Here is a 24,251-nt window from a genome sequence, read left to right on the forward strand (position 1 = left end):
AAGGAAGAACGGGCTTTATAATCGATGTAGCCGTACCGTTGGATCGGAACACTGTTGAAAAACAGCACGAAAAAATCCGGAAAAGCCAAACAAAACCGTAATGGGCTTAGAGAGTCGCCTTGGAAAATGGCAAGCCTGATTGGTATCTCTCCTGATGTTTGTGAGGATACCGGTACCGGTTCCTTAAAAGTGCGTTATAAGTCGAAAATGTGATAAGTCGAACCGTAAGAAATACATACTCTTATACATGGGATAAAGAAGAATAGAATTCTTCGTTAAATGTTGCTTTATTGCTGATGAAGTACCGAAAATAACATTTCGCGTATAGCATCTATTAAGTATCAATTCAAAATACACAAAAATGTAAACGTTTTTAGTTTATACTATCAAAATAAAGAGGATTTATTAGAAAATATTATGAAGACAGATGGTTATAAAAGTACACATATATATAAATATGAATATTTATGAGTTACTTCTCATCACTTGGCGGCAGATCACAATGAATCCCTGCTGAGGTTTGCAGTTGAAAAGCTGTCCCAGATTTTGACGGTTTGCAAATTTAGTTAAAGTTGTCTGACTTGCTTTAAGCTTTCTCGATTTGTAGAATTTCCGATAATATTCAACACTTTTACTTATTAAAAAGTACACCGTTTAACTTCTTTCATTGTCTCGATCATCCTTCAAATACTCCAACGCCTTCTCAACAAATTTGGAAATATTTGTGGTTGGAAACCATTTTTCTCCCTCGCCTAAAGTTTGTTGTACCAATTCTGTGTCATCTGTTACAATATTCAACAATTCTTCGTTGGAAAATGGCACTTCAGGAGTATTAATGACGTCAAATATATCCTCTTCACCGATTTTGTCAAAGCCTATAGTTTTCGCAATCTCAAGAATTTCTTTGTTGATTTCTGAATCTCTATCGATATCAATGCCAGAAGGAGACCCAACCGCTTCTGGCCAGACTTTGTTCATTGTGCCACTAGTTCCCTCTTTCCAAGAAGCTTCGATATTTTCAACAGCCTTGAGAATATCAATATCTTTATCCAATACTATTATATCGTCTAAATGTTCCACCAACTGCCGGAAAGTTTGCCACAGATAGTATACTTTAAAGGGAGCTATCGTCTGAGGAGGAGGGGAGCACGGGCCCCTCAGAAAATTACGACTACCCGCTGAGGCAGGAGCTTGAAGAGCTCAGAGGCGAGAAAGCAGCCCTGGCACAGCAAATGGAGTGCCAACAACAGCTGATAATTCAGCTAAAACAGGAGGTAGCAGCGCTACAAGAAGCGGTGCGAACCGGTGTAGCAAGAAATAGTCGTGAACCGATCGTCATCGACAGCGGGGGAATACCAGCAGCGACAGAGGACTCAACAGGAACCAACCAAGAATGCGAGATGGACAGCGTGAGACCATCACCAACAAACCCCGAAGTCAACGACGAAGGTGACCCGTTCAACTTCGTGCGGAGGAGGAAACATAACAAGATAAAGGTTAGTGTAAAAACTGTAACCGCTCCTAAACAGGCTAGAAGCCCCCCCCCCCTGTCACAAAGCTTGGTCAATCCCAGCGTATCGTACGCTCAAGCTGCCAGAAACACTCAACCAAGAGTGGCAGCACAACCTGCTCCCATTCCCGCACCAAACGCTTTCCGCGAATTGGTGCAATCTCTCGCGTGGGCCTCAACTAATGAGCAGCGGCAATTCGCCGCTATAAAACTCATTATGAATTTATGGAGTTAAATATCGTCACCTTTAACTCCGCGTCCCTGATCTCACACGCCCAACATGCCACAGCCCAAGTGTTGATTAACAGTCTGAAAGCAGACTTCTATTGCGTTTCAGAAACGAAACTAAACAGCAGGCATAACGTGCAATTCACCAGGTATAATATTATCCGGAATGACAACAACACTGGCGCTGCCCTTTTAGTCAGGAAAGATTATGAATTTGAGGAAGTCGTCATTGAAAACCTGCTGACCTATTCCGCCGCGGCGGCAATAGTAAAAACCACTGATGGTAGACGGATTTTGGTAGTTTCCGTCTACATCAAATGCAACTCTCGAAATGAGCAACTGGGACAAGATCTTAAGATCTTGGCAATCTCCAGTTAAAATACAAGTACCTCATTTTCGGTGGCGACTTCAACTGTAGGCACACCTCCTGGGGCGATACGGCAGTCAATAAAAATGGGGAAACCCTGCTTAAATGGATCCAAGACCCTTACTCGCCAGCCTATGTCGATTTGGTCTTGCCAGATTCTCCGACAAGACCCAGTAGTCAATCAACCATTGACTACTTCTTCCTTTCTTAGGAAACTTCCCTGAACTTTCAAGTGATATCGTGCACTACTCTACCAGGCATGTCTGACCATCTCGCAGTACTACTTAAACTTTCCTCGTCCTCCCAACTGCGAAAGCGAGTAATGACCACCGTAAGGTCCTTCGCCCACACTGACTGGGACAAATTCAAGTCAGACCTTGCACCAAGGCTGAACTTGAAAAAACTCGCAACTGACCGCAATCTATCGGACATAGAGATCGACGAAGCCATCACCTTGGCCACTGATGCCATTAATACTGCTACACGCAGAAACACAAGGCTTATCAAAGTCGACGAGTTACAATATAACTCAGTCCCTCACGATATCATGCTCCACTTGAAAGTCAGGCAAATATGGCGTAGGCAACTCAAACGGATTTTCCACAAACACGGAAATAAAGTTAATGCTGAGTATAAAGCATTACTTTCCCGGATTAATTGTCTGAGTACAATAATTCGGCAAAGAGTGGCGATTTTCCGCAACAAAGAACTAACAAGGAAACTAGCAGATATTAAGCCCGGCCCACATATGTTTCAGCATATCAACAGGCTAACCGGCAGACACAAATCCCGTAATATCGCTCTCTCCGAGAACGGGGAGCACATCTGCAGTGACGCTAGGAAAGCGCAAGTTCTCGTGGAATCTTTTGAGACTCAGCTCAATTCCCCTCCGCCTCAAAACAACCCGGCTATATCATCGATTGTTGATTCAACAATCAAGGCCTTCGTCTCTGAGAACTCCCAAAAACTCAATAAAATCACCACAACCAACACCTCTGTCAAACCAACGGCATCGCAACATTTTCTGAGTTTACCACAACTCACCAACTTAACCCAAAACCTCAACGGTAAAAGGTCAGCCGGACCTGATAAAATCCCAAACTTTGTAATAAAGAACCTGCCCAGAGCCTCATTGAAATTCCTATTAGCAGTTTTCAACAACTGTATTAATAATGGCTACTTTCCATCCACGTGGAAAGTTGCAAAAATAATTGCGATCCGTAAAAAAGGCATTTCCAGCGAGCCAAGCAATTTCAGGCCCATTTCTCTATTATCCAACCTTGGCAAACTGTTTGAGAAAGCATGGACAGTTGGGCTAGTCCAGCACAGCAACCTCAACAAAATTATCTCTGACCACCAGTTCGGATTCCGCTCCAAACACGGAACCCAGCACGCACTGAGCTACCTTCACGACACTGTTGTGTCAAGACTTAACGTCAACAACAAACCCACAGTAGCATGTGCGTTAGATTTAGACAAGGCCTTCGACTCCGTGTGGGTAAACGGACTTATATACAAATTAATAGACAATGAATTCCAAGTGGGGAATGAATTCTCCGATCCCTTGCCGGTAACGTCGGGTGTATCGCAAGGATCCATTTCTGGGCCAACATTCTACAACATCTTCACGGCTGACATTCTGATCCCCGATGATGGCGTTGACCTCATCCAATTCGCCGATGATACGCTTATCTTCGCTTCAAACCTCCACCCCAACAGGGCAGCCAAAGCGGTTGAGAACTACATTGTAGTCCTCTGCAGGAACTACCTTAGTTGGGGAATCAAGATAAACGAGGGAAAAACGCAAATCTGCACTTTTAGGAGAAAATCTAGATACTTAGGTTCTAGAAGCATCCACAGGAAAGTTAAACGCTCGAAAATGAGAATCGGGAACACCACAGTGAGCAGATCTAGCTCAATCAAATACTTGGGAGTAACCCTGCATGAACTCCTCAAGTTCAAACCCCACCTCCAGCTCACTATCAGCAAGGCACGCGGTGCAGTCAGTGGCATCTACTCTCTTCTTCGCAAGACAGTAGGTCTCAGCACCAAAACCAAACTGACACTGTATAAGACCCTGATTAGACCCGTTATCTGTTACGGAGCACCAACTTGGATCTCATGCTCCAACCAAGCCATGGCAAAATGCGAGTCATTCGAACGCCGAATCCTTAGACATTGCACAGGCTTGTCTTACAACTGGAAAACCAGAAAGATCGGCAGAAACGCCGAAGTGTATAGGCGAGCCAAAGTCAAACCACTTCGAGAACACGTTCTCACAATAATGGAAAGGTTCTTCGAAAGAACGGAGGACCACCCCAACCCATTAATTCGGCATCTCTACCAACAGGATAAAACCTCCCCACTGGCCCCATTCTTAAGGCCCTGCCAAATCGTGAGTTCATCCCACAGGCCGAAAATTCGCACCCTTTTTGAACCTCCCTGCCTGGTAGGAGTGGATAGAGGCTAAGCACAGTAATTTGTAAGTGCTTACTGTATATATTAGATTAAGCTAGATTAAGTTAAAATAAGTTAGGTTAAGTAAGTAAATTTCAACCTTCTCGCGTCTTTAGTGCAGGCGCAGTATTGAAAAGTCAAGATTATACAACAAATTGTCAAGATCCATGTATGCAAAAAATTATATACTAAGTAAAGTAAATTACAGAGAAGGTCGGGTTGGCCAAACAATGTAATAGTCACCCGTTTGATCTTAACTCTATCAAACGGGTGATCTTAACTCTATCAATTAGCCATTATTTAAGCTAGCATTAAGTAACCATTGTCTAGTTGTAAGTCACTATTTAAATATATGAACTGAATTGAATTGAATGCACATAGCCTCCAATCCACTTTTATCTAAGCGGACGAATTCCGACAATGAAAGTGTGTAGAATTAAAAATATGTATGCACATAATGCTAAAAATTGTGTGATAAGCCGAAGCAAAAACGTGTTAACACGAACCATGCTCCTTAATTTTTCGAGTGTTATAAGTCAAAAATGATAAAAGTCGAGGTATACCTGTACTTGGTACTAGTCAACATTTTGCACCCAGATGCTATGTACTGGATGGTCTCCTCTTCACCGTTGCATAACCTACAACTGGAGTTGGTGATTGAGGAGTGATGAAGGATGTACCTTTTGTAATTTTTTTGTTGGGAGCGAAGGATCCTGAATTAAAGTTTGGAATGCTTCGGTCTCACAAAAAAGTACACCATTAATCAACCATTTGTTGGATCGAAGCCTTCAGTCAATGCCTGGCAACGTCAAATTTTTGATATGGCCTCCGTGAATGGGTTTCTCTTTTCACATGTCGATCTTCTGTTGGACTGAACTAACGTTCGGCATGGGATCCCATTCTCTGCTTCTCAAGTTCAAAGGAGATAATTTATTATCTGCCATTACGGTATCCTGGTGTAATTGGCTAGAGGATTGTTTTCCAAAGAAAAATTCACGAAAAGAATGCACTTGATTGTAGTGTAATGTTTTTAAATCAAGTACCCCCCTTCTTCCCTGATGACGTGGGATAGTGATCCTCAATTTCTCGGCAGCTCTATTGTTCATGTTGTTGTTTGCAAGAACTACCTTCACCCGTCCATTGACAGATTCTAAATCCGTATTACTCCACTGTATCACACCGAAAGTGTATAGAAGGGCGGGAATGGCGAAGGTGTTGATTGCCATGATTTTATTTTTCCCGAACAGATCAGTTTTCAAGACAAGATCCAGACGCAGTTCAAATTCCTCCAGCAACTTAGATTTGATTATTACCACAGTAAGTGTTGTTGCTTGCAATATGCCGAGGTATTTGTAGACGTCGTCCGAATCCACAGCCTCAATTTGGGTATTTTGGTTGTATCCTTCGTTATCGGTGTGTTTTCCCCGAACAATTTTTTTATGCGACATTTCTCCAATCCCAACTGCATGCCGATATCACTGCTTAACTGGATGGTGATGTCCAGCATGGAGCCAAGTTGGTTTTCGTCTTTGGCGTACAATTTGATGTCGTCAATGTACATCAAATGACTTAATGTACATTTCGACAATACGCCATGCTTGACTTGGAACCCGTATTTGCTTTCATGCAAAAGAAGGGATAGCGGATTCAAAGCCAAACAAAACCACAGTGAGCTTAGAGAGTCGCCTTGGAAAATACCACGCCTGATTGGTATCTCTCCTGATGTTTGTGAGGATAGCGATAGCTTCGTGCTCCAATTCTTCATTACTGTTCTCAGAAGAAGAACGAAATTCGGGTTGATTTTATTCAAGCGTAACACTTGTAGTAACCACGAGTGTGATATGGAGTCAAAAGCTAATTTATAATCGACGTAGGCTGTCGAGATATTTCGTTTTTGGTGGATAGCCTCACAGCCACCGTATTGATTATTTAGTATTGATTTTTTAGTGAGTGGGAATCCCACACACTGCTGCAACCTGGCGCAGCAGCGTCTTTTTAACATTTCCGATTGCACCCATAAAAAACAAGTCGGGAAACCGGAAGCTTGGCGCTTCAGGTATAAGAGGTTTTGTCTTTCCTATGTGAGGAACATAACGCAGTTCTCTATTGCCTAATAGCATTGACTTGAGATATTTAAATAGCTGAGTTTTGGTAGCGGTAGTGACCTGCCCAGAACTGAGCGATTTAAATATCTCGGACCAACGCAATCAGCCAATGGAGAACTACTTAATTAAATTGCTTCAGGCATTAACGCAACCTGGATGAAGTGGTGTTCCACAACTGGTGTTCTTTGTGATCGTCGTATCAATCAACGTCTCAAATCTAAAATTTACCGGAATGTCGTCCGTCCTGTCGCTCTCTATGGTGGAGTTTTGGCCGAGTATAAAAACCGACCACGGCGAGTCAACCCAGCTTGTGAACGGGCTAAAAGTTAAAGAAAAAGAAGAATATGTGAGGTGCAACGAGTGCATGACAGTTCCGTGCCACATAGTTAAAAATGCCATTGCGCTCTATTTTTTAGAAAGCGATTTAAATAAATCATTTGATGGAAAGTACTGTATTCATAATAGTCAACCTCACACGGTTCAAATTCGGAGTTTAATATTATTAGCAAATGTGAAGAACATAACCAACAACATATTTCATTCGCATATCATTGATTCTGGTTAATAATGACGCCAGAATCTTATTTGTATGGTTTAGGATGCGGTAAATTCGCACTAAATTGATAAGTTTGAACTGCTATAATTTTGACACTAATAGTCGGATTTTCATGAAACCTGGCATCCGTATGCACGATGCTCTATGCCGGTGGAAAACTTAGTACTTCCAGGATTAAGGAGGAGGAGGAGAATTAAGGAGGGCTTTTCAGTCAATTTCTGAATGCTGGGTATATACTATTAGTAAGTTTATTTGAGCAAATATCGGAATAGGATATCTTTCGAGGCTTAAATTTCACATAAGTGTTTTACACAAAACTTTAAAGAGGGCAGGGGAGAAGTAGGCTGTTGTAAGATGCGACTCTAATATTTCACGCAAATGTCCATTATTCTCGTTAATTATGTCTTATTTGCATGGGTTTACATCTGAACATCGAAGTCGATGGTAAACGACCAAAAGGTAGACCTAAGCAACGGTGGCTTGATACGCTGGATGGTGATTTGAAAGCAGATCAGGCATTCGATAGAGCCAAATGGCGAAGCCGATCACGACGAGCTGACTCCGCTTGTGAATGGGACAAAGGCTGAAGAAAAAGAAAATTTGCATGACTTTACAAGCAGTAAATTCGCGCGAAATTGTTAAGTTTCTATCTGCTATCAGTTTGGCGTTAATGGCCAGATTTCGTAGTGCAAAATTTGGTAGTCCTGGGATGAATTTAAACGGGGTTTTCCAGTAAATTCCTAAAAGTTAGTAATATACTATTAGTAAGTTTAGTAAGTTTATTTGAGCAGTTATCGGAACAGGACATATTTTGAGGCCTAGGTTTCATCTAAGCGCACCACCCTGATTTTTTCAGACTTTTGGGCTGGGTAGTTTCTTATGTCTCACTTTAAGTGCGTACATTTTAACTCCTCGCTCGCGCACTTTGCGATTCGCGACAAAACTAATAAAAGCTCCGGAAAGTACTAATCGAGACCTTTCGTTTGATACCCTCCTCATCATCAACGGCGCAACAACCGGTATCCGGTCTAGGTCTGCCTTAATAAGGAGCTCCAGACATACCGGTTTTGCGCCGAGGTCCACCAATTCGATATCCCTAAAAGCTATCTGGCGTCCTCATCTACGCCATCGCTCCATATTAGGCAGGGTCTGCCTCGTCTCCTTTTTCTACCATAAATATTGCCCTTGTAGACTTTCCGGGTGGGATCATCCTCATCCATACGGATTAAGTGACCCGCCCACCGTAACCTATTCAGCCGGATTTTATCCACAACCGGACGGTCATGGTATCGCTCATGGATTTCGTCATTGTGTAGGCTACGGAATCGTCCATCCTCATGGAGGGGGCCAAAAATTCTTCGGAGGATTCTTCTCTCGAACGCGGCCAAGAGTTTGCAATTCTTCGTGCTAAGCACCCAAGTCTCCGAGAAATGCATGACGACTGGCAAGATCATTGTCTTGTACAGTAAGAGCTTTGGCCCTATGGTGTGACGTTTCGAGCGAACCAGTTTTTGTAAGCTGAAATAGGCTCTGTTGACTGACAACAACTGTGCGCGGATTTCGTCATCGTAGCTGTTATTGGTTCTGATTTTCGACCCTAGATGGGAGAAATTGTTAACGGTCTCAAAGTTGTATTCTCCTATCCTTATCCTTCCTATTTGACCAGTGCGGTTTGATGTTGTTGGTTGAGTGGTTTTCAGTGCTGACGTTGCCACCATATATTATGTCCTGCCTTCATTGATGTGCAGCCCAAGATCTCCCACCTATTATCGCCTGCTCGATCTGGATGAAGGCAGTTTGGACGTCTCCGTCTTCCCATGATGTCGATATCATCAGCATAGGCCAGTAGTTGAGTGGACTTAAAGAAGATCCTACCTCTTGCATTTACCTCAGCATCACGGATCACTTTCTCGAGAGCCAGGCTAAAGAGGACGCATGATAGGGCATCCCCTTGTCGTAGACCGTTGTTGATGTCAAATGGTCTTGAGAGTGATCCTGCTGCTTTTATCTGGCCTCGCACGTTGGCCATTTCGTCTCTTATTAATTTCGTCGGAATACCGAATTTTCTCATGGCCGTGTACAATTTTACCCTGGCTATGCTATCATAAGCGGTTTTAAAGTCGATGAATAGATGGTGCAACTGTTGTCCATATTCCAACAGTTTTTCCATCGCTTGCCACAGAGAGAAAATCTGATCTGTGCCTCTTTAGTATGGGTCAATGATGTTCTGGGCGTATGGGTTCTATCCGGCCTAGCAAGATAGCGGAGAATATCTTATAGATGGTACTCAGCAACGTGATACCTCTATAATTGCGGCACTGTGTGATATCTCCCTTTTTATGTATGTGACAGATAATGCCTCGTTGATACCCTACACGATCTATATCTGGTGAAAAAAAATGTTAAATCCCCCCTTTGCATGTATGAGGAGCCCCCTTTAAACTCCACCTAAATTTATGTCACTCGCTGTATGCGTGGGATTTCATAGTTCCTATCTGTCCACCAAATTTCGTTCGGATCGGTTCAGCCGTTTTGGAGAATAGTGCGTGTGACGGACAGACAGACAGACGTGAATCGATTTTAATAAGGTTTTGTTTTACACAAAACCTTGAAAAACATATACATATACGTATTTTTTTTGTTCGTACATGGAGGTAGAAAATCTTAGAAAGACGCTTTCGACCAGCTGCGCCGGAGCTACCGCGCGTGGGGACTCACACCCACTAAAAACCACTCCCGGTCTCTCCAGCCCCAGCCCCGCGGGATCACCATTTAGGTTTGCCCTTAGGCACTCGTCCTTCTCCTATTTGCGGCTTTCCTCCTTCTTTGTTCCTTCAGCAACTCCTCCTGTATTTGGATGATTGGAGCAAACCGTGAGCCAGTTCTGCTCGGACCTCAGCATCTCCGCAGCTAAGTTCTCCGGACTCACGCTCCTGCCCAGCGCCTGGTTTAAACTTCCCCTCTCCATTGCAAATCGTGGGTAGTGAAACATCACATGCTCTGGATCCTCCACATCGCATCTAGGACAATTCGAAGTATCATCCAATCCAAAGCGGTGCAGATATTGCCTGTAGCAAACATCGTGTCCCGTGAGGAACTGGGTAATGTGGTAGTTGGTCTCCCCATGTTTCCGCTCAAACCACGCTCAAATGTTGGGAATGAGCCTTTGCGTCCACCAACCCTTCGTTATTAAGACCGCTTCCGTTTTCGCGTCCACCAAGGTCAGCCCGGCTCTTTCTAGCCAGGATTTTACCGCTCTCACTGTTTTCGTTGTGTACACCACCACATCTTCTGAGTGTTTTGCTGCAGCAACCACAGCTTGGTCATCAGCAAAGTCGACAATCGTAGTCCACTTTAACGGGAAGAGCAAGCACATTATTATACATGATATTCCACAACAGGGGACCAAGTACCGATCCCTTTGGTACCCTGGCTGTCACAATGTACTCTTTGGGGCCCTCAGTCGTCTCGTACCAGAGAGTCCTCTCTGAGAGGTAGTTTTCGACCAAATTTGCTGAATATCTGGCGCCGCCTATGTCAGCCAACACCTCTTTAATTCTGTTACAGTTAGCCGAGTTGAATGTGTTTTTGACATCCAGCGCCAACATGGCACAGCAGTCGTCAGAAATCAATGCACCTTTTGCCAGGTTTACCACTGTTAGTTGTGTCCACCGTATAGTGGGCATGTCAGAAACCAAACTGGCGTTCCGACAAACCATTGCTGGCTTTGACGATGGGTAGAAGTCTGTTGCAGATGACTCTCTTTATCATCTTCCCCATTGTATCTAGCAGGCCGATAGGACGATATGACGCTGGGTTTACAGGTAGCTTGCCAGGTTTCGGAAGCAACACCAACTTTTGCTTTTTCCACTGGGCAGGGAATATTCCTGCTTTTAGGCACGCCTCGAAGGTATTGGCGAAAAGGTCGGGCCTAGTCTTCACTGCCAGTTTCAAAGCTCGGTTGGGGATGCCATCCAAACCTGGGGTCTTGTTGTCACCGAACCTATCACATATTTCCCGCAGCTCCTCCACAGTTACAGGCGGTATTATGCCCTCACTTAGCTGGACAACCATTTGCCTTCCCCTATTTTCGCGAGAAAAACATCGATGTTTTTCTCGCGGATGGTTTGCGAGAGTAGATTCTGCGCCGCCTCGCAGTGGTTGAAGTTGATTTCTGTGGACCAGCACATATGCGGTGAATTACATGACCGCACGTTGAACTTAAAGGAGGATCCCCTTCCACGTGAAAAAAAGAGTGGGGAGATCTGTCAAATGAAGTCCATTACACGGACTTGTATGAAGCAATATACAAGCCCGATGCGCAATGCGACACGCAAAGAAGTTCGGAAAATTGAACTTTTGCGATGGGTCACAGATAATAGTTTATTGACAGTTCACGTTATTTGCAATATATTGGCGCTTTTCGTTTTCGACTGTTACTTTTGAATGTAATTAATTTGAATGAATTCGTTTTGAGAACTGCGGAAGGTACTATTTGCGTTGCAGGTGCTAATTGTTAATGTCACTTGAACTAGTCCCGTCGGTCGGAGGTATGTGCAATCTTAATAACATTTAATTATAAATACAAAATGTGCAATGCCTTGATTTTGTCCGCGGACAATCGACTTGTGTGCATATTTTATGTTATAAAAATCATACAATTAAATGCTACTAAGAGTGCGCATACCTCCGGCTTAAATTCAATTTTTATGAATGGAAGCGACGAGACTAATGCAAATGACAAATGGTGCCTTCCGCAGTTCTCAAAACGAATTCGTTCAAGTTAAATCTTCGTAGTACATTGAAACTCCGTGCGGTCCTAAGCTTCTCTCGTCTGCATTTCGCACGCATCGTCATTGTGTTTCCCGTTTAGCTGCGTTCCAATATCACTTGCAAACCCCGCGGTGTATTTACCTGTCAAGGTAATTATTTAGAAAATACTTAACGTAATTGTACGTTTTCTATGCAATGTAATTTAATGGAATATTCTGTTTGTTCTTAACCTGGTTTGACATTTCGTCGCAATGTTTTCAAGTCACAACGCGAAGGCGATCAAAGACTGACATAACGCTCGCGGTTAGACGCAAATCTCAAACGGTACATCTTGGATTACCGAGAGTGTTATCGGCCCGCCGCTAATGCAAATCTTGTACTTCTTGTATGAAATTAATTTCTAAAATTTAGTAATATGCAATGACTAACTTTATTTGCACAGATATCGAAGTGGGATGTATTTTGAGGCCTAGATTTCGTATAGATTACTCGCTCTTCTATGTTTCACCCAATGTCAGAAATAAGATCAGCTTCGAAAAATACTAATCGAACCCTTCCATTTGATACCCCACATGACCGTTATTGTGTAAAAACAAATTCATACATCCCTTTTGCATGGATCGGGAACCCCCCCTCAAACTAAACACAAAATGGCGCCATTTGCTATGTGTAAATTCACACAACCTTAAAAAATAAAAATATCCCAGCAAATAGGCCGCCTGCGGAATGAATCTTTTTTCAAATAAACTCTAAATCGTGCCTTTATAGAGGTTTTCAGTTTCGGTCGTTTCCAATAAATTAATCATCGAAGATCATCATTATCATCATCAACGGCGCAACAACCGGTATCCGGTCTAGGTCTACCTTAATAAGGAACTCCAGACATCCCGGTTTTGCAACCAGGTCCACAAATTCGATATCCCTAAAAGCTATCTGGCGTCCTCAGCTACGCAATCGCTCCATATTAGGCAGGGTCCGCCTCGTCTCCTTTTTCTACCATAAATAGTGCCCTTATAGACTTTCCGGGGTGGATCATCCTCATCCATACGGATTGAGTGACCCGCCCACCGTAACCTATTCAGCCCGATTTTATCCACAACCGGACGGTTATGGTATCGCTCATAGATTTGGTCGTTATGTAGGCTACGGAATCGTATATCCTCATGAAGGGGGCCAAAAATTCTTCGGAGAATTCTTCTCTCGAACGCGGCCAATAGTTCGCAATTTTTCTTGCTAAGAAGCCAAGTCCCCAGGAATACATAACGACTGGCAAGTTCATTGTCTTGTACAGTAAGAGCTTTGACCCTATGGTGAGACGTTTCGAGCGAAACAGTTTTTGTAAGCTGAAATAGGCTCTGTTGACTGACAACAATCGTGCGCGGATTTCCTCATCGTAGCTGTTATCGGTTGTGATTTTCGACCCTAGAGAAGAGAAATTGTCAACGGTCTCAAAGTTGTACTCTCCTATCCTTATTCTTCCGTTTGACTAGTGCGGTTAGATGTTGTTAGTTGGTTCGTCTTCGGTGCTGACGTTGCCACCATATATTTTGTCTTGCCTTCATTGATGTGCAGCCCAATATCTCGCGCCGCCAGGCAGTTTGTACGTCTCGGGTGGTTCTTCCTATTATGTCGATATCGTCAGCATAGGCTAGTAGTTGAGTGGACTTAAAGAAGATCCTACCTCTTGCATTTACCTCAGCATCACGGATCACTTTCTCGAGAGCCAGGTTAAAGAGGACGCATGATAGGGCATCCCCTTCTCGTAGACCGTTGTTGATGTGGAATAGTCTTGAGAGTGATCCTGCTGCTTTTATCTGGCTATGCTATCATAGGCGGTTTTAAAGTCAATGAATAGATGGTGCAATTGTTGTCCATATTCCAACAGTTTTTCCATCGCTTGCCGTAGAGAGAAAATCTGATCTGTTGTTGATTTGCCTGGAGTGAAGCCTCTTTGGTATGGGCCAATGATGTTCTGAGCGTATGGGGCTATTCGGCCTATTAAGATAGCGGAAAATATCTTATAGATGGTACTCAGCAACGTGATACCTCTATAATTGCTGCACTGTGTGATATCTCCCTTTTTATGTACGAGACAGATGATGAATGATTCGCTGTCCCATACCTTCAGCACAAGTTGATGAACCACTTGGTGTAACTGGTCGCCTCCATATTTAATCAATTCGGCTGTAATTCCATCGACTCCTGGAGTCTTATGATTTTTAAGCCGATGAATTCCACGGAGTGTTTCTCCTATACTTGGTCATCGAAGATGGAGAGATAAAGGCGGCTTTATCTTATATCAGCACAGAACCTTAAAAACAGTTCCATTATCTGAGTGAAATTATGCGGTGTTTCCAACGATTAATTAATTGAAATAATAAAAACTTGTTGTTTCTTTTTCGTTGGTGCGGATATTTATTCTTGCAAATACCAATATTTCGAGGACAACTTGTTCCCTTCATCAGTGCTAACAATTTTTTTCAAGTTCCAATGTTAATTTGCATAAAAGACTCCCCGCGTGAGAAAATGACTATTCATTTTTTTACACAGAGAATAGTCTAACTGTCCCATTTACCAATCCGTTAAAAAAACCAATTCGGAACGCTCATTTGTTATTTACAATGGTTTAAATTTGAATTCCCATAAGGCGGAATGGAAAACGCGATGATTGGTTGACATTTCATGCGACGTCATCGAGAGAATAATTTGAATTTTATCTACGTGTTTGTTACTTGTTACCTTTCAAGTAATTAATCAGTTTTTAACTGAAAAGTGGGGAAGTCTCCTTTCGGACCAAAAAAAAAATTGTCTGCGGGGTTTTTATGGTGTTATATGTGCACCAAGCCACGAAACAATATTTCATCGTCCACTTTGACATTTCACGCGCGAAATTCATCTTGACATTGTTTGGAATATGTCCTAAGTCCACATCCAGACAATGCTAGACCAAACCAAATGGAGAGCAATTTACTCCCACGTTTTTTAGTCCACCGACCCCTCGTTTGAGGCATATCCCAAACAATAACATAGCTTTAACCTAGGTTAGGCTCAAACTATTGGCGGTTTAACTTCAATATATTTCGCTGTTTTTGCGATTATATAAAGGAGCGATTTTCCACCTATTACCATTTTCGGTCATGAGTTGCCTCTGCCCTGGACGAAACCGTTAGTCCTTGTTTAATTTTGACAGTATTATATTTTCATGAGTAACTGCCAGTTACCGGGCTGCTGAAATTTCTTGGCTCGAACTGCGACAACACACAACATGGCGTGGGCTTTTTATTCTGTTTGGATTTGGTAGGAATTTCAAATGCTGATAATTTCAAACACGCAGTTTTTCTTCAAAAACGGTCTTTGATAGTTTTGTTAGATTGCATCATAGAAGTGATTTCGGCCATTTGTGAGCATAAGGCGGGGAGTCTATTCTCCAATGCATGCGTCCATCAAATGAATCAACAACTTAACCAGTTGGCACTTACTCCACATATTGTATCTCATCCACTAAATTGTTAGTTAAAACATTTGTAAACCAGTTAGCAACTGCACAGAGCACAAACAATATCCAAAGTAATAGTAACTATGGTGATTTCATATGATTCCATGATTATGATTATGGTGATTGCGATTTCATAGTAACGTAATTGCAATCACAACCGTGGCCCGCGATTATGATTACCACTTTGTGACTACAAAATCTCGCTCATTTTTCATTATAATTACAGCTATAATCATAATCATCATAATGATTTTGCACAACTCTGCTCTATGGCAAGTTTGGTGGAAGCAAACACACACAACATTCTCGAAAATAGGTCCATATTTGCTTTCCTAGGAATAGTCCAATTATTAAAGCTTTCAACCTCCAAATTCTTTCAGTCAAAATCAATTGACATGAAATTTGAGGTGAGATAGGCTTTTCTCAAATAACTCGAAAACCATGCCCTTTATGTAGAAACGATATTATGTAAAAGAAACATATTAAATAACAAAAGGAATAAATTTTTTCATTTTTTTGTAGGTGCATTAGGGGGGAGTTATAGCTCGTCAAACGTAAATTCGTAGTAACTTCTAGTGGAAAATGATCTAAAACTCCTTTAAAGGGCTTGAAAAGGATTTTAAAATGGGAAACAATAAAAATCAGTGGGATAAATAACAATGGGGTTATAACCAAAATAATGTGATTACCTGATTTTTTTACATAAAAATTAATAGAGACAGAACAAGGTTTTGCCATATAAATCGGAAGGAAGCTCCTGAGATTCTACTGTATTTCAGCCCTCACAATAAATCCTGAAAATTTGGTGGATATGAAGTAGGTAATTTCGCAAAAAAAGGGTGATTTACCTGAAATAAAATTTTTATTTTTCCCAAAAAAATACTCCTTTTTAAAATTTCAAAAATTAAAGATGATAGTGAAAAACTGCTTCCTAATTTTAGAGAGGAAAAAGCCACATTTTTGCACTGAATATTTTTATTTTTTAAAATATTTAAAAAACAATCCCTTTTTTCTTCTTTTATTCTTTCGTTTAAAAATAAAAAAAAATGGGGTAAATCACGTCTTTACCCTGAATTTACCAACTCGAAAAATACTACTTGTACGAAAAATTTTCACCAAGTTTTTTTACTTATAATTGACTATTTAATCGATTTTGATAGTTATCTGAAAAAAAATGCCCTTTTGTCATTTAAGTTGCTCCTCCCTTGTATAGTGTGTAGTCTTCTTGTATAAGAGGTACATGAAATTTTTCTTTTATTCATAGATGGCCTTGATGCGGTACGTTATTTCTTCTGGTACATTTAAGGTAGGATTCTAGTACGTTGCATATCAGGTGTGTCAGCTTGACGTTTGAGGACAAGTCGTTGTCCAGTTATTTGTTTGTTTGGTGTCGGATTTTAGGAGAATCATTTACTTTGAAGCGCCTTTCAAAATGACGGCGGATGTTCGAGATATCCTTGAACTCGAACGGCCAGTGACGCCAGAAATTACGAAGGAGTCATTTTTGAACACTAAAACTAGAAAATTTGAAAGGTAACTTTGTGATAACACAATCGGAATGGGATCTGTTAGAAAAAATTGAATTTTAGGGTAAAGACGACTAAGAGGCCGGAGGGAATGCACAGAGAAGTTTTTGCTTTACTCTACAATGACAATAAAGACGCTCCGCCGATCTTACCAACGGATACTGGTATGCCTGTTTTGGAGTGAAGCGCTCATCCCTAAATCTTTGTCAAAATTTTAGCTCTGGGTATCGGTTCTGGCTATAAGCAAGCCAAAGCTCGGCTTGGTATGAAGAAGGTACGTCGGTGGGAGTGGGCTCCCTTCAGTAACCCAGCCAGAAACGACGGCGCAATTTTTCACCACTGGAAAAGAGTTTCGGATGACTCGCGTGAATATCCGTTTGCAAAATTTAACAAGCAATTGAATATACCGGCATATACGCTCAACGAATACAACACCCACTTGAGAACTAATCCCACCAAGTGGTCGAAGGCTCAGACAGATCACTTGTTTGACCTGGCAAAAAGGTAAATTTTCGTAAAAAACATCCGCCTTGTTGATTTTATCTGCTTTCAGGTTCGATTTACGGTTTATTATTATGGCCGATCGTTGGGATCGTGCCAACTATGGGATCAAGACAGTCGAGGACCTCAAGGAGCGATACTATGAAGTTCTCGGGATATTAACAAAAGTATAACTTTAAAAAGAAATATTTTCAGAACTAACTGGATATTTTGCAGCTAAAAGGTAGTGGAGATAAAAAGATTTATGTCTTCGACTCAGACCACGAGAGAAGAAGGAAGGAGCAGTTAAAAAAGTTGTTCGATCGTACTCCGAAACAAGTAAGTGTTGCAGAAAATTGCATTGAAGAAACTTTGGCTTCCGGGGAACCGCAAAGGAAAATCATTTCCTTCTGAATGATTACGGTAGTTGTGCGAAATGAGCTCCTTTGATAGTAATAATCCCAGTAAAGTCACAATTTCCAACCCCCTCAATCATTTAATCCCAGATTTGACCAGACCGTTTTCGGGAACTACGTGCAATTTCTTATAAATCGATATTTTTTTAATTGCAAAGGGCATCATCACTTCGAAGATATAACTCTTCAAACTTTATAGAAATTTTAAAATCGATTTTTTGGATAAATTTTAAAATGCAATATCGTAATGGTACCTTAAACTTACAAACCTGCAGAGTTGATAAAAGTTTCTCATTTCGTTCTCTTGACATGTCAAAGCAATGGGCTTAATTATGGAAAATTAGGTAATATTATCCAGAGGGCTCAAGTGGTTAGAGCGCTGGGTTGTCGTAGCGGAAGGTCGCGGTTCAAATCTCACTGATGGCAAAGGGGTTTGTTATCGTGATTGGTTGTTGGATACCAGGCGACTCAGCTGCGAATGGGTACCTGGGTCAAATCAGGATAATAATCTCGGCCGAGCGCAATGCACATTGCCTCCTACAGTGTACCGTTACGGTCTTGAATGAAGTGCTCTAACACACTTCAAGGCCTTGATCCAATATGGATTGTTGCGCCAACGATTATTATTATTATTTCCGAGTTGTCACAATCTCGGCAGATGCCAGATTTTATGTAATACTAGCACGAAGTGCCAAGCATTTAGGCTCGGACGATCCTACCTACATAAAAACTAAAGCGGTGGTGGTGATCGGTTGTAGGTCAATGGGAGAATCCGTTGAGAACTCCCCGCAACATAGAGCATGTATGAATGGTGTACTTCTGCATGGTTTGGACCAGACTATGTGAGAGTCCCAGGACATCAAGGGAAGCTGTGAGGGATTTAGCTACAATACCTGTAGCTGACAATATTATGGGAACTACAACCACCCGTTCGAGACGCGAAATTTCTTTGATTTCCCAAGCCATGAGCCACTGGCCTTCTCTACGTATTTCTGTTTGATGTTGCTATTATGACGGATAGCAACATCAATAATATCCGCGGAGCGACCCGTCTTCTCAACTATCCGCACGTCAGGCTTGTTGTGCGGTATGTGGCGATCAGTTAGAACTTGCCGGTCCCAATACATGCTATAAACAGAACTATCAAGTACTGCTTGCGGCTCATATCGGTAAACCGGACATGTTCCCATGATCAGTCCATGCTTGTATGCAAGGTCTCTCTCTTCCGCTAGAATTTGGCAACATTCGCTGTAATTTTCGCGTAATCTAGTGCGTATTTGTGGTGATAATTAGTTAACCTCAAAGACGATTTTATTTGTCTATCGATTTCGGTCTAGGGAAGTTTCTCACATTTTCGTTTAACCTGGGTCCTGACCTAACTCTCCTCGGAACACACATGCCCTGAGTAAGTTACTTCTATCCTCAAAAATTTACACTTGGGTTATAGTTTAAGATTAGCTTCCCGAAACCGTTGAAAGACTTCTCTTAACTCATCTATGCTTGGTAGGTAATACGGCATGGAAACGACCTTATATTCAAGTCGCTAAAATCCACATATAGTTCGGAACTTCTTTCACACTCGTTTTAATTTTAATTTTATGGACTATCGGTTCTATTATGTCATCCTCAAGGAAGCTAGCTACTTCCAGCACTCCTCACGATGAGTATGCGGTATTCGATACTGAGACTTGTTCGTCAATATCGCCCTTGGCAACAACAGACTTAAATTACACTATCTTTTTCCGCCTCAACGAACGTGCTCTCTAGCGCCATACATACAGTTTGTCCGGTAGTTTTCAAACACATTCGCACCTATCTTGTGGACAAAATATTATAGCCATATATCAAAAATCACTCATTTCTATTACAGGTTGAAGAAGAATTTATGTTACTGAACGAATTTAAAAAAATTGAAGCTCGCAAGAAAGAGCGGGAAAGGAAAACACAAGATTTGCAAAAACTTATTTCTCAAGCCGACCAAGTAAATCATCAAATATAAAGAAAATTCCATCGTCTACTTTTTTTGATAATGTTTTACAGCAGGGTGAGCACAATTTTAACGCATCAACGTCTAGAAAACAGGAGAAAAAACTTTACAAAAAGAAAATACAGAGTCAACCCCGCCCGTCAAAAGTAGATTCTGTTGTTAATGTAGGTATTGTTTAACGAAGAATCCAATTTATGTGTTCAAGACTTTTTTTATAATAAAGGCGGTTGAATCAGCCGGTATAAAATTCTCGGATCTGCGCGGATCAGGTGTGTCATTAAGATCTCAGAAGATGAAGTTACCTGCCAATATCGGTCAAAAGAAGGCAAAAGCCTTGGAGCAAACAATACAAGAGTTTAAAGTTGGTAAGTATATAACGACATCCCAATTTCATGATGAACGTGCCAAAAATGTGATTATTCTTTTTAGATCCTGCTCCTCCGCCGACAGAGGAAATATCAAATGTATTCAATGAACTAAGATCTGATATGGTCTTGCTGTGTGAGCTCAGAACAGCGCTAGCTACGTGCCTCTTCGAGCTGGAAAGTCTCAAACATCAGTATGAGGCCATATGCATAGGAAAGGTTTGTATTTAAATTTTTCTACAAAACATGTCCATTTAGCGAAGTTTGTCTTTCTTTTATAGACATTAAATATCCCTGCTCCTTTGGCAATGAAAGAAGAAGGCACAAAAACTCTAGAGAGTATAATCGATGTTGTCGGTTCACCTCATATGAGCGGTGTTTAAACGAATCAGTTCCAAATAAATACCCTTCGAGTAAATGTTCACGACAAGTTTTATTTGAATTCAATTAAAGACCCGGGCATTATATCGGCATCGATGAGGACCAATGGTTTCAATTTTTTCAGATTTCAGATTTTCAGAGATTTCGGGAAGACTTTCGGCAGTATTGTGACTGATCCTAAATAAAATCGGTTTCGACGAAACCGACACACACGACGAAACAGGCACTATCAACGTCAGCGACGTGCCAAGAACTGAATGGTTTAAATATCTCAGTTTAATGCACTCAGTAAAACTGCTCCATGAAATTAGTTCGCTCATTAATGAAACCCGGATAAACCTGCGGTCCACAACTGGCGTCCTTTACGATCGGTGCATCAATGATCGCCGCCCCGTTGCTCTTTCTGAGTGTTGGATGGCTCATCAGCATAACACATTTTAATCCAACGTATGTGCAGATCGAAAATGAGGATATCTGCGATTGATATGGGGTAGGACCCAAAGTAGAAAATTGCGGAAAAGTCATCTCCGATAATATCATAATAATCCACGTTAACGAGGGATTAGTTATCCCTCCCATGACTTGATGTGCTAGATGATGATTTAAGACCCTCTCGCTCCTCGGCCGCTAATGAATATGACAGTCCAGAGGAGCATTTTCAAGAGATAATTCAATATTGTTTTCAAACATAAAATACATTGAGGCGAACACAATACGATAGATGTGGCTATCGCATCCTAGTAATGATATGAACCTATAAAGTATTCCTTGCTGCAAGATAAGATATTCAAAACACTTTTATTAAGTTAGGTCTGGCTTAGTGAAATGTCTGCACCTAAATAAGACAACAGGCGGACAGATGTCTGTTCTGGCTCAGACAGACAAATATCTGTGTTAGAGGCACGGACACAGATGTCTGTCTGTCTGATGCTTGAGGCAGACATGTTTGACTCAAGTCCAGATTTTTGTCTAAAACAGACTTTTATCTGAGACAAGCACTTGTCGAACATAGACATTTACCCGTTTGTTATTTGAAGCAAGCAAAAACGTTTATCTGACACAGGTGTCTGCCTAAAAAAGAACTTTATCTATACGATGTCTGAGACAGAGATTTTTCACTATCCGCTGTCTGAGGCACATACAGACATTTGTCTAAGCTAGAGCTGCACAGCTGCTAACTAATTTGTTAGCTAATTATTCGAATACGACTAACAAATGGTTAGGCGTAATAATTAGTGAGCAATTAATTTTCTCAATTTTTATTTATTATGCAAACTTTGCAACTAACAATTAAAAATTAGAAAAATCAGTTGCTCACTCATGATTAATAATAATAATAATAATAATCGTTGGCATAACAATCCATATTGGATCAGGGCCTTGCAGTATGTTAGAGCACTTCATTCAAGGCCGTAACGGTACACTACAGGATTACAGTACCCTGTAGGAGGCAATGTGGTCGGCATTGCGCTCGCCCGAGATTATTACCCTGATTTGGCTCAGGTACTCATTCACAGCTGAGTCGACTGGTATCTGACGACAAATCACGATACAAATCCCACTGCCACCAGTGAGATTTGAACCGCGACCTTTCGTACGACAGCCTTGCGCTCTAACCATTCAGCTATTCGGACATTCATAGTTCCGACTAATAATTGATTAATCGTTCATTGCAACTAACAATTACTTTTTAAGTAACTCTATTACAGTCATGCTTCAAAGAGAATGCTGGTAATGTTGCCGCCGTTTTTATGAACATTTTCTATGCAGCGTTGGCATCTAGGAATTTTTTCAGTTTTTTGTGGAATGATTTCGGATGATCAAAGGGTAGTATAGGTCCCAGGGAGGATGAAGGCGAGTCTCCCGCGCCTAAAACAAAAACGGGACAAATAGTATCAACTGGTCCTGCAGGTTGGGGTTTGGGTAAGACTGACAACCCTACACAAAAACCACTTGTTACGAAGCCACAACAGGAGCCACGGACTGGACGAATTACACAACGACGAACCCGGCAACAACAAAGGAATAACGGTTTGCGAGTCATGGAACGTGCGCTCCCTCTACAGGGATGAAGCTGCTGAGCAGCTAGCCGATACCCTGTCCCAATATAGGGCTGATGTAACAGCGTCACAGGAGATGCGTCGGATAGGGACCGGTTTCCTGAAGAAGAGTCGCTACACCCTATATTATAGTGGCCATCCAGTAACCCATGTGCTCGGAGTAGGTTTCTTAGTCAGCCAAAAAATTAAACCTGTTGTTGTCGGCTTTGGAAACAAAAGTGAACGGCTATGCACTCTGCGCTTGCGAGGCAATTTTAGAAATATAAGCCTCATTAACGTTCACGTCCATACAGAGGAGACTGCAGAGTCGGAGAAGGATACCTTCTACGAGGCAGTAGAACGAACCCTCGAAGCCTGTCCCAGATATGATGTCAAAATTATACTTGGGGATTTCAACAGCCAAGTAGGGAAGGAGCCCGTATTCGGGCGAAACGTTGACTCCCATAGCCTACACCAAAATACAAATGATAACGGACTGCGGATCATTCAACTAGCAGTGTCACACGAAATGGCTGTTTACGCGGTAAGCGGTCCACAAACATACGTGGGCCTCTCCAGACGGGACCACTTTCAACCAAATTGACCATGTGTTGATCGAACGCCTCCACCTCTCAGCCTTGATGAATGTCAGAACATATAGCGGCGCCAGTATAGACTCGGACCACTATCACACTGGCATGGTGCTCCGAGCTCGGATAACAACACCGCCTAGAATCCCTTCTGATAATCAGGTGATAGTTAACACTGAAGCCATCCACAACACAGCCCTCGGCAACACCTATAAGAGGGAAATGGATGCCGCAATAACCACAGTCAAGAGAGATCCGAGAATTTCGTTAGGATACTGAATTCTCTCATGGCCGGGTATAGTTTTACCCTGCCTATGCTGTCATAGGCGGCTTTAAAGTCGAAGGAAAGATGATGCAACTGATATCCATATTCCAACAGTTTTTCCATCGCTTGCCGCAGAAAATCTGATCTATTGCTGATTTGCCTGAAGTGAAGCCTCTTTGGTGTGAGTCAATGATGTTCTGAGCGTATGGCGCTATCCGGCCTAGCAAGATAACGGAGAATATCTAATAGATAATACTCAGCAACATGACATCTCTATAATTGCTGCACTGCGCGATATCCCCCTTGTCATGTATGGGAGAGATAATGCCTCGTTGCCACTCGTTAGGCATTGATTCGCTGTCCCACGCCTTGAGCGTCAGTTGATGAACCACTTGGTGTAATTGGTTGCCTCCATATTTAACCAATTCGGCGATTTATGGTTTTTAAGCCGGTGGATTCCACGGACTGTTTCTTCTATACTGGGTGGTGACAGTATTTGTCCGTCGCCTTCAGTTGGCGTGAACTCCAAATCGCCGAAGTTCTGGTTGCTGAGCAATTCATCAAAGTACAGAACCAATATGCCCATTCTATCGGAAATCAGATTTCCCTCTTTGTCCCGCAGGATGAACATCGAGGTGTATAGGGCTTCATTCTGCTGACTTGTTGGTAAAACTTCCGCCCTTGATGCGGTTTCTCCCTGTACTTTTCGA

The 24,251-nt window shown here is 41.9% G+C and overlaps 1 protein-coding gene and 1 long non-coding RNA gene across 3 annotated transcripts; one reads left to right on the forward strand and one right to left on the reverse strand.

Moving 5' to 3' along the window:
- Window positions 1–11,588: 11,588 nt before the first annotated feature.
- Window positions 11,589–12,304, reverse strand: LOC119646427. The gene is made up of 2 exons (XR_005248736.1): window positions 12,227–12,304; window positions 11,589–12,137 (listed from the first exon to the last, which is right to left on the reverse strand). It is a non-coding gene; the product is annotated as an uncharacterized LOC119646427 (long non-coding RNA).
- A 4,512-nt stretch (window positions 12,305–16,816) lies between these two features.
- On the forward strand, window positions 16,817–20,658 carry LOC119655947 (DNA methyltransferase 1-associated protein 1). 2 transcript variants are annotated; one of them, XM_038062156.1, is made up of 10 exons: window positions 16,817–17,025; window positions 17,082–17,182; window positions 17,237–17,522; window positions 17,572–17,686; window positions 17,736–17,837; window positions 19,785–19,895; window positions 19,958–20,065; window positions 20,125–20,266; window positions 20,331–20,485; window positions 20,548–20,658. In XM_038062156.1, exons 1-10 carry the CDS (start codon window positions 16,925–16,927, stop codon window positions 20,647–20,649), a joined length of 1,323 nt encoding a protein of 440 aa, XP_037918084.1. In that variant the 5' UTR covers window positions 16,817–16,924; the 3' UTR covers window positions 20,650–20,658. The 2 variants fall into 2 exon arrangements, with proteins under 2 accessions (XP_037918084.1, XP_037918078.1); XM_038062150.1 differs by having other exon boundaries at window positions 16,818–17,025; window positions 19,955–20,065.
- Window positions 20,659–24,251: the final 3,593 nt, after the last annotated feature.

The sequence above is a fragment of the Hermetia illucens genome, chromosome 1 (assembly GCF_905115235.1).
Source record: "Hermetia illucens chromosome 1, iHerIll2.2.curated.20191125, whole genome shotgun sequence".
NCBI classification, from domain to species: domain Eukaryota; kingdom Metazoa; phylum Arthropoda; class Insecta; order Diptera; family Stratiomyidae; genus Hermetia; species Hermetia illucens.

Coding starts and splice junctions, on each gene's coding strand:
- LOC119655947 (XM_038062150.1), top strand. CDS start 16,925: ATGACGGCGGATGTTCGAGATATCCTTGAACTCGAACGGCCAGTGACG. Junction 17,687..17,735: donor TTCTCGGGATATTAACAAAA/GTATAACTTTAA, acceptor GATATTTTGCAG/CTAAAAGGTAGTGGAGATAA. Junction 20,066..20,124: donor AAGTAGATTCTGTTGTTAAT/GTAGGTATTGTT, acceptor TTTATAATAAAG/GCGGTTGAATCAGCCGGTAT.